Source organism: Musca vetustissima, unplaced genomic scaffold, assembly GCF_032173495.1.
Source record: "Musca vetustissima isolate MV318-11 ecotype Yass unplaced genomic scaffold, APGP_CSIRO_Mvet_v1 utg2910, whole genome shotgun sequence".
NCBI classification, from domain to species: Eukaryota; Metazoa; Arthropoda; class Insecta; order Diptera; family Muscidae; genus Musca; species Musca vetustissima.
In genome coordinates, this window is record NW_026885361.1 from 436,904 (window position 1) to 447,998 (window position 11,095).

Below are 11,095 nucleotides of genomic sequence, written 5' to 3' on the forward strand. Positions count from 1 at the left end.
AAATGTATCATAGGCAATTCTAAATATATTACAAGTCAATTATCTTAAATTTCTTATTTTTTTGTAATTTTTTTTTTCGATTATAACAGTTTATATCCAAACTGTTATACAGCACAAAAATTTGTTTTAGGCGAATTATGAAATAATTCTTCAATAATATGGATGCCATTTTAATTTCGTGGGCGAAAGTTCAAAAAATGCATTTTGAAAAAAAAAAAAATATTTTGAAAGGAATTTCGAAAAAATTGGATTTTATTTTTTTGTTTTTTTTTTTTTTTTGAAAAAAAGTTCTTCAATTGATTAAAAAATAATTGTTTTTGCACCTGTAATTAATTTCACAAATTTAATTCCATTTTTTCGAGTATAACAGTTTTTAATGAAACACAATAATTTATTTTTATGAGAATTTGAAAATAATCCTCCATATTTTAGATATTTGTCCTTTCTAATTTAATTTGGTCGTATGATCTCCGCCAAAAACCAAAGATTTTTTGTAAAGAAAAATCTTTGAGATTTTTTTTTCGAAAAAATTTGCAAAAAAAAATTCATAATTTCGAAAACAATATTTTTCTTCAAATCGAAAATTTTGATTTTTTTTCAAATCCAAAATTTCGAAGAAAAATATTTTTTTCAAATTCAAAATTAGGAAATTTTTATCAAAATCCAAAATTTCGAAAAAAAATATTTTTTATTCAAAAAACTTCGAAAAATGCATATTTTTGTTTTAATCCAACCTTCGAAAAAATATTTTTTATGCATTTTTATTAAAATTTTCACGCTATCGAAAAAATTTGTTTCTTCAAATCCAAAATTTTGAAAAAAAATATTTTTTTTTAAATTCAAAATTTAGAAAAACAAAAATTTTTTAATCAAAAGATCCAAAACTTCGAAAAAATGTAAATAAATCCAAACCTTCGAAAAATATTTTTTTTTTTAAATTTTCAAGCCATCGAAAAAATATTTTTTTAATCCAAAATATTTTTTTTACTTTTTTATTAAAATTTCCCCGCCTAAAAAAAACAATATATATATTTTTTAATACAAGCCATCAACAAAAATTTTTTTAGATCCACGTCTTCAAAAAAGATTTTTTAAATCGGCGCTTATAATTGTGTTTGAAAAATATGATGGAGTTTAAAAAGATATTTTTTAAAAATCCATGCCTTCAAAAAAATATTTTTTTCAATTCAAAAATTACGAAAAAATATTTTTTTTTAAAATGGTGCTTGAAACTTTTTTTAAAGACAAGCTTTTAAAAAAAATTGTTGTAAAAATTCACGACTTGGATTTTTTTAAATCTAAAAGATTCGACATTTTTTTTACAAATCTACGCCTTTGAAAAAATATTAAAAAATTTAAAGACAAGCTTTTGAAAAAAATGTTGTAAAAATTCACGCCTTCGATTTTTTTAAATCTAAAAAATTAAATTTTTTTTACAAATCTACGTCTTTGAAAAAATATTAAAAAATCCACGATTTTAAAAAAGGGAGTTTTAAAATTAAAATTTTCACGCTATCGAAAAAATTTGTTTCTTCAAATCCAAAATTTTGAAAAAAAATATTTTTTTTTTTTAAATTCAAAATTTCGAAAAACAAATATTTTTTAATCAAAAGATCAAAAACTTCGAAAAAATGTGAATAAATCCAAACCTGCGAAAAATATATTTTTTTTAATTTTTATTAAAATTTTCAAGCCATCGAAAAAATATTTTTTTTAATCCAAAATATTTTTTTTACTTTTTTATTAAAATTTCCCCGCCTAAAAAAAACAATATATATATTTTTTAATACAAGCCATCAACAAAATTTTTTTTAGATCCACGTCTTCAAAAAAGATTTTTTAAATCGGCGCTTATAATTGTGTTTGAAAAGTATGATGGAGTTTAAAAAGATATTTTTTTAAAATCCAAGCCTTCAAAAAAATTTTTTTTTCAATTCAAAAATTACAAAAAAATATTTTTTTTAAAAATGGTGCTTGAAAAAATATATTTTTTTAATTGAAGCCTTCAAAAACATTTTTGTTGTAAGAATTCACGTCTTCGATTTTTTTAAATCTAAAAGTTTCGAAAAAAATATTTTTTTTTACAAATCTACGCCTTTGAAAAAATATTAAAAAATTAAAAGACAAGCTTTTGAAAAAAATGTTGTTGTAAAAATTCACGCTTTCGATTTTTTAAATCTAAAAAATTCAATTTTTTTATAAATCTACGCCTTTGAAAAAATATTAAAAAATCCACGAATTAAAAAAAAAGGGAGTTTTAAAAAAATTCACGCCTTCGAAAAAAGTAAATTAAAAATGGAAGCCTTTTTTAAATCCACTCCTATATTGGTCTTCCCAAAATATTTTTTTTTCAATCCAAGTCTTCGAAAAAATATATTTAAAAAAATTGTCTTTCAAAAAAAAAAATATTTTTTTTTTTAAATCCACTCTATCAAAAAATATATTTAAAAAATCACGTTTTAAAAAAATATGAGTTAAAAAAGTTCACGCCTTCGAAAAAATATTTAACAAAAATTTTTTTTTTTTAAATTGAAAAGTCTTAAAAAAATATATTTTAAAAATTCTAAAATTTAATAAAGCACTGTGTAATATGTCATGTTATTTTATTATTTTAAAAATAATTGGCTTAACTCAAAACTGGCAAAATTAAAAAAAAAAAATCTAGGAACTTCCTTCCCCAATGCCTCTAGCTCACGGCCATCTGTTCCTTCTGTTCCTAGAACTTCCTAGATGATATCCATCCTTCACCATTACGCCTATATCATCCATGTCAATTTACCATTTCAATTTCACACCCCACATAACTATTCCCCCACCAAAAAGCAAAAAATACTAGCCCAACAACAACAAAACAAACAAAAACTCTTCTTCCCATTATTATTCATTTTCCATAGACCTGTGCAATGGAATTCACCGAAAAATACCGCGAAACCCGGTGCTAATTGGACACCTCAACCCATGGCTGCTACAACTGGTGCTGGCTATCGTCCAATGGTGAGTGTTTTGTATTTGCTTAAAAACCAACAACAACTACAACTACAAAACAAACAGAATATAGAACCACAAACAACTACAAGACTATCTATTAGATACAATAACAAATCCAAAATAAAATATTCCGTAAAAGTGCTATTTTTTTAAAAATCCAAAAAAAAAAAAAAATCTGCTGCTTCTGTTTTTTTTTTACTAAAATTCGATAGTTAAAAACTTCAGGCTTATAGCTAATGAAATTTATTTTGTTTTTCTTTCAAATTTATTTGGAAATTAAACAAAAAAATACTAACGATTTTATTTGAGAGCTTTTGATGGGCTCAGTTAAAACCAAAATAAAGGATTATGACGAAGTTCCGTTTTCATTTATATTTTTTTCTGAAAAAAAAAAATTACCTACGTGCCGTTTGTTGTGTCAGTTTGCATTTGAAATCGCTATAACATTATTATAGTTTTTTTATATTATTATTTTACAATAATTTTTCGCTATTTATTATTTTATTTAATATTTTCCTTATTATATTTATAATTTTTTATTATTTTATATTGCTATGCTATAATAAAAAAATCACATAATTCAATACTGAATATTGGCTTGACAAATATTTATTGAAATTATTTAGAAAAAAGTATTTAGAATTTCCCATAATTGATAAACATATCCTCAGTTTGGTGAGCAAATATTTTAGACGAACTGTATCGTAACTTCGTAGAGTCATAACCGAATTGGGGAGATCATGCTTGAAGAGGTTAGTTGATAGGCCTCGAAGGGTCAACGTTTCTTGATAGTTCAATGGCAAATAGTCACTAGACACGAATACACGCTAAAGTCCTTTATAAACGAGCTGAAGGGCCAGGGAGTCTTTATAAATGAGCCGAATGGCCAGGCGACCATAAACCGGAATGACTCTTGAGACCAGCTGAAACCCCAGGCAGTCTTAATGAGCGAGTTAAAGGATCAGAGAGTCTATATAGATGTTTGGAATGTCAGTCCAGAGTCTAGTATCTAAGTGAAGGGTAGAAGGAATACTTTATAGACAAGATAAAGCGCTATGTGATCCGGGCTGAAGGCTCGATGAAACTTTATACACGATTTCAATAGCCAGACAGAACTTAGAGGCGAAATTAATTGGTAAGGGCAAGCTAAAGGGACAGAAAAAGACTTTATAGCCGAACAAAAGAGTCGGAGAGACTTTATGAAAAATCTGAAGGGTTAGGAGTTTGTAAAAGGCACACATCGAAGCTCGTGGCATGTATCGAAAATGGTAATAAAAAATAATTACCGAAAATATTGTCTTTTGTTCTAAAACCAATATTCTTTAAAAAAACCAAGCTTCCGGTGTCTTGAAAAAAAATATTCCTTAAAATCCACACTTCTAAAAAGGCATAAATAAAAATTATTCTTTCGAAAAATCCACGCTTTCGTTAGATCTTGATAAATTATTCTAAAAAAATACGCTTCTTAAAGTACTTGAAAAATTATTTCTTAAAAATTCACATTTCTTAAAGGTCTTGAAAAATATTCCTTAAAAATCCACGAATTGATAGGCAATGGAAAAATAGTCGTTAAAAAGCCACTCGTAAAGGTATGCCTCGAAACATTTTATTTAAAAAGCCACTCCTAAAGGCATACCTTGAAAAATGTTCTTTAAAAAGCCACACCCAAAAGTGTACCTTGAAAAATATTCTTAAAAAATCCATGGCTAAAAGTATGCATCTACAAGAATGTTTTAAAAATCCACGCCAAAAAGTATGCATTTACAAGAGCTCTTTAACAATCAACGCCTAAAACTATGCATTTGCAAATTTTTTTATTACACGCCTAAAAGTATGCCTTGGGAAAATATTATCTACGCCTAAAAATATATCTCGATAAATATTCTTTTAAAAAATCTACGCCAATCCACCTTGGAAAAATAATCTTTCAAAAATTCACTCCTAAAAATATACCTTTGAAATTTTTCTTTTAAAAATAAACGCCTAAAAGTGTGCCTTTGAAAAAAATATTTTTTTTAAAAAATCCAGACCTAAATATAAACCATTAAAAAATATTTTTTATAAAAATCAAGACTTAAAAGTAAACCTTTGAAAAAGGTATAACTTGAAAAATATTCTTTTAAAAATCCATGCCGAAGTACAACTTGAAAAAATTCTTTTCAAAATTTTCGCCAAAAAATATGACTTGAAAAAATCATTTTTATAATCAACGCCTAAAAATATACAGTTCAAAAATATTCTTTAAAAAATCCATGGCTAAGGGTATACATGTGAAAACATATTGTTTTTAAAATCCGCGCCTCATATAGGCCTAGGAAAAATATTCTTTTAAAAATTCGCGCCTCAAATAGATAGACCTAGGAAAAATGTTCTGTTAAAAGTCCACAAGTAAACAAAAGCGTTGAAAATATCCCTTTAAAAATCAACGCCTTAAAATATCCCTTTAAAATCTATGCCTAAAAATATACCACCAAAAAAATATTTTTATTTAAAAATCCACGCTTCTAAGTATACCTTGAAATATATACTTTTAAAAATCTACGCCTACAAATATTCTTTAATACAAATTTTCTGACAGCACTTTCGTTCCATAAGCCGAACTAAAAAAATTCCATGCGCGTCGGTTTTTTGCGCAGTTTTTCCAATTTGAAAGACCATATTCGCAATGTTGTCTTCCATCTTATTCGTGGCCTTCCCCTTCTGCGTGAACCATCAGCTGGTTCGCTTTTATATGCCTTCTGGGCTGGGGCATCTTCATCCATTCGCACAACATGACCTAGCCAACGTAGTCGCTGCAGCTCAATACGTCTAACAATGTCGACGTCCGAGAATAGCTGGTACAAATCATGGTTCATTCGACGCCGATATTCACCGTCAACGCAGATCGGTCCATAGATCTTTCGGAGAATTTGGGAAAATATTATCTACGCCTACAAATATACCTCGATAAATATTCTTTCAATAAATCTACGCCAATCCACCTTGGAAAAATAATCTTTCAAAAATCCACTCCTAAAAATATACCTTTGAAATTTTTCTTTTAAAAGTCAACGCCTAAAAGTATGTCTTTAAAAAAATATTTTTTTTTTTTAAATCCAGACCTAAAAGTAAACCATTGAAAAAATATTTTTATAAAAATCAAGACCTTTGAAAAATATTTCAGGCCCCAGTTAGACCATGGAAAATATTCATTTCAAAATCCACATCTAAAAGTGTAACTTGAAATATGTTCTTTTAAAAAACCATGCCTAAAAATTTAACTTGAAAAAATTATTTTCATGTGAAAACATATTGTTTTAAAAATCCGCGCCTCATATAGGCCTAGGAAAAATATTCGTTTAAAACTTCGCGCCTCAGATAGACCTAGGAAAAATGTTCTGTTAAAAGTCCACAAGTAAACAAAGGCGTTGAAAATATCCCTTTAAAAATTAACGCCTAAAAATATGGCTTGAAAATATCCCTTTAAAAATTAACGCCTTAAAATATGGCTTGAAAATATCCCTTTAAAAATCGACGCCTAAAAATATGCCTTGAAAATATCCCTTTAAAAATCTACGCCTAAAAATGTGCCTTGAAAATATCATTTTAAAAATCTACGCCTAAAAATATACCACGAAAAATATTTTTATTTAAAAATGCAAAATACAATACGTCTAACAATGTCGATGTCCGAGAATAGCTGGTACAAAATATTGGTTCATTCGACACCGATATTCACCGTCAACGCAGATCGGTCCATAGATCTTTCGGAGAATTATTCTCTCAATCACTCCAAGAGATGCCTCATCTGCTTGCGCAAGTACCCATGCTTCAGATCCATATAACAGCACGGGTAGTGTCAGCGTCTTGTAGGGCGTGAATTTGGTCTGGCGGGGGTGGCCTCAAGAGGTCCTTTCCGACTTTAACTGCTGATCTTGTGCCAGTTAAAGTTTTCCTGCATAGCTGTATTAATTTTGCAGAAATGCCAAATGCCGACACCTTTTAACGGATAGGGCTGTCGAATGCGGCTTTATAGTCGACGAATAGATGGATTTGGCGCAGAGTGAAAATCTGGTCAATGGTGGATTTGCCAGGTCTGAAGCCGCATTGGTATGGTCCAATAATGTCATTGACCATTGAAATAAATCACACGCCTACAAAGGCCTCTGTAAAAATTATTTAAAAAATGTCAAACAACATCCTTAACGTCCCTCATCACTCTTTCAAAATAGTTTTAAAAATTCACGAACATAATAATAACCCTTGGAAATATATATTTTTTTTAAACAAAGACGTTCTGGAAAAAATATACATATTTACAAAAAAAATGTTAACAAGCAGGAAATTTTAGTGGCAGCAATGGTGAATTCTTCCGGAATTAAACGAGGTTTATGATAATCTATTAAATCTCGCTAGAACCTAGAACCTAAACCGAATATAAAATGGTATCAATTTTTATTATATAATTTTATTTATTTAAATTTTTTTTTAATTTTAAGTATTTTTTTATTTTTAAATATTTTTTTTTATTTTTATAAAAATATCTATTTAAATAATAATTTTTATAGATATATTATTTTTTATTTGTATACAATATTTATTTTTATTTATATCGCTATATATTTTTTATTTCCTTTCTTATTTTCCAACTAACTCACATTATTTTTTTTTTTGTTTCTATTTTTTATGTTTTTCATTTTTTGGTTTTTATTCTACTGGTTTGTGTCTGTGTAACTACTACTATCTGTGCCTAAACCACCAACAACTCCTCACAACTGTAATCCGCTCACAACCTGACCCTCCAACCAAATCAAATCAAACATTGCCTACCTATACCCCCTCTTTACAACCACGCCATTGTGTTGTGTGTCATCATCGTGGTCGTCATTATTATCAATCAACATGTCTAAACAACGTCATCCTGCAACCAACCAACCAAACAACCGACCAACCACTAATCATTCAATGAAAAATGTTGTTTGAATGAATCCTAAACGAATGTTCGTTGTTCAATGTTGCCCATGAAATGCGTTGTTGTAAATTAACGAACAAAAATAATAAACGATTGTTCAAAATCGTTGTTACATCTGATCTCCCTCCCAACTACCACCCTTAACTTGAAAAATATGTGTGAAAAAATTTAAATTAAAAAAACAAATTGTATTATTTTTTTTTTGTATAAATACACACAAATGTTGTTTTTTTAATATAACAAACAATTATTTTATGTATATTAAAAATAATGACAATAACACAACCAAAATATTGACAATATATTTTAATTTTTTATTTTTGTTAACTAATTTTAAATTCTAATTATAATTATTTTAAAATCAAATGTCGTCTCTTAAACAAATAATATATGATAATATAATATTATATTGTAATAATTGTATTAGGCACATGGCATGACTGTAAGTCCTGCGCCAATCACAATTAATCATCCGTATATACATGCTAATTATCCTGTAATACCAAATTATATGCAGGTAAGATTTAATTTTTAATTTTATTTAAGTTGATTTTTTGTTTCATTTTTTTTCGTTAAAGTTAATAATAAATAATAAGAGTTATGTAAATTAAAAGATATTTTTTAAGTTTTTTATGTAATTTAATATTTTTTTGTTAATTATTAAAATTTTTGTTAATTATTAATTTTTGGTTAATATTTAATTTTTACGTTAATTATTAATTTTTTATTTTATTTTTTGTTTGTTAATAGCATTATTTAATTTTTAATTTGCCTTGTTATTTTTTGTATCCCTCTTTTTTTTCTTTCAAATAATCAACTTCATCATAATCACTAACATGAGAAAATTTGCAAAAATGTTTCTATCTTCTTCTAATTTACATATCAATTCATATATATATATATTTCTCTTAAGGAAATATCTATTTTTGTTTCTGATTTTAATTTCAATACAAATGCAATGCATATTTTCCTTACTATCCCACATTTCCCCCTCTTCCTCCAAAAACACTCTACTTCTTCTAGTCAATCAGTCAGTCATGCCTTAAGCTATACAACAATACACGCTGTACTCTTTCAGATCGATCTATTTTATATGAAAAAAATGCAATTATTACACACACATATACACAAGTAGTTATTTCTACATATATATGGTACACATGCAGGGTGTCAAGGAAATATAAATATTTAAAAACCTATTAAATATTGAACATTAAAAAACTTTAAAATTGTTCTACAATTTTATTTTTAAATATTCTTTTTTTTGTATTAAATACATTTATGAAAATAATTTCTTGACAAACTGTTTGTTGTATGCTAAAATATTTATACATTTAATTTGTAGAACTGTACAACTTGATTTTCATTATTTTTTGTATTGAAAGACCAATAGGAAAAAATGAGAAATTGTATAGACGCAAAGACCTTACAAAGGCGTGGATTTAAAAAAAATACATTTTTAAGTCATATCTGAAGAATGGATTCTTTTAATAATTTTTCATTCTTTTAAAAATCCACGCATTTTTAAGGCCTCGAAAAGATTATTCTTTTAAAAATCCACGCCTTTGTAAGGCCTCGAAAAAATTATTCTTTTAAAAATCCACGCCTTTGTAAGGCCTCGAAAAGATTATTCTTTTAAAAATCCACGCCTTTGTAAGGCCTCGAAAAGATTATTCTTTTAAAAATCCACGCCTTTGTAAGGCCTCGAAAAAATTATTCTTTTAAAAGTCCACGCCTTTGTAAGGCCTCGAAAAGATTATTCTTTTAAAAATCCACACCTTTGTAAGGCCTCGAAAAGATTATTATTTTAAAAGTCCACGCCTTTGTAAGGCCTCGAAAAGATTATTCTTTTAAAAATCCACGCCTTTGTAAGGCCTCGAAAAGATTATTCTTTTAAAAATCCACACCTTTGTAAGGCCTCGAAAAGATTATTATTTTAAAAGTCCACGCCTTTGTAAGGCCTCAAAAATATTATTCTTTTAAAAGTCCACGCCTTTGTAAGGCCTCGAAAATATTATTCTTTTAAAAGTCCACACCTTTGTAAGGCCTCGAAAAGATTATTCTTTTAAAAGTCCACGCCTTTGTGAGGCCTCGAAAAGATTATTCTTTTATAAGTCCACGCCTTTGTAAGGCCTCGAAAAGATTATTCTTTTAAAAATCCACGCGTTTGAAAGGCCTCGAAAAGATTATTCTTTTATAAGTCCACGCCTTTGTAAGGCCTCGAAAAGATTATTCTTTTAAAAATCCACGCCTTTGTAAGGCCTCGAAAAGATTATTCTTTTAAAAATCCACGCCTTTGTAAGGCCTCGAAAAGATTATTCTTTTAAAAATCCACGCCTTTGTAAGGCCTCGAAAAGATTAATCTTTTAAAAATCCACGCCTTTGTAAGGCCTCGAAAAGATTATTCTTTGAAAAATCCACGCCTTTGTAAGGCCTCGAAAGTATTATTCTTTAAAAAATATATTTAAAAATATTTTTTTTATAATTTTCAAAATATTTCCTATTGGTCCTATTTTAATTTATTACAAAAAATTTTTGAATAACTTAGTAACAATTAATAAATATTAGAACCAATATTTATATATGAATATCTAGAGGTCTTAGATATATATTTAGCTAGCAATATATTTATATACCTACAATATATACAACAACAATAGTAACGTAGAAACACACTAGAAAAATAGAAACCCCCCAACTTACATAGAATGTATTGTGACTTGCTATATGCATGATAAGTTTTGATTGCGTCCAAGTAAAAAAAAAACAATTTACATAATAATTCCTACAATTTTTTTTTAATAATTAATAATTTTTACTAACTAAACCACACCCACTTTGACCTCCATAATGGTCATGGTGTTTTGTTCTTTTTCTCTTCTTTTTTGTTTTATTTTCGTTTTCGTATCGGAAATATTGCAGCAGGGGATGCCGGTGATGGGACAACCTATGATGGGCCAAGCCCCTTTGACTGGCGTACCACCGACGATGACAGCAGCGCCCATGATGATGCCAAGTAATCCAGCTGGTCTGATGCAGGCAACACAGCAACAGCAGCCCGTCATGCAGACGATGATGCAGACAAATGGCGGCAATAAAAGCGTACCCTTAGATCCTTTTGGAGCGTTATAAATTACCACAACAACAACAAAACCA

At 27.9% G+C, this 11,095-nt stretch overlaps 1 protein-coding gene across 5 annotated transcripts in view; it reads left to right on the forward strand.

The window, feature by feature from the left end:
- The window catches only part of LOC133332623 (phosphatidylinositol-binding clathrin assembly protein LAP), a 37,746-nt gene extending 26,651 nt beyond the window's left edge, over positions 1-11,095 (forward strand). For 2 of the 5 annotated variants that reach the window (XM_061541007.1, XM_061541008.1), the window contains 3 exons: positions 2,895-2,994; positions 8,367-8,456; positions 10,865-11,095. In XM_061541007.1, coding sequence (XP_061396991.1) covers positions 2,895-2,994; positions 8,367-8,456; positions 10,865-11,071 — 397 coding nt within the window. In that variant the 3' untranslated portion in view covers positions 11,072-11,095. Of the gene's footprint in view, positions 1-2,894; positions 2,995-8,366; positions 8,457-10,861 lie in introns of all 5 variants that reach the window. The other 3 variants (XM_061541009.1, XM_061541010.1, XM_061541011.1) reach the window with 3 other exon arrangements.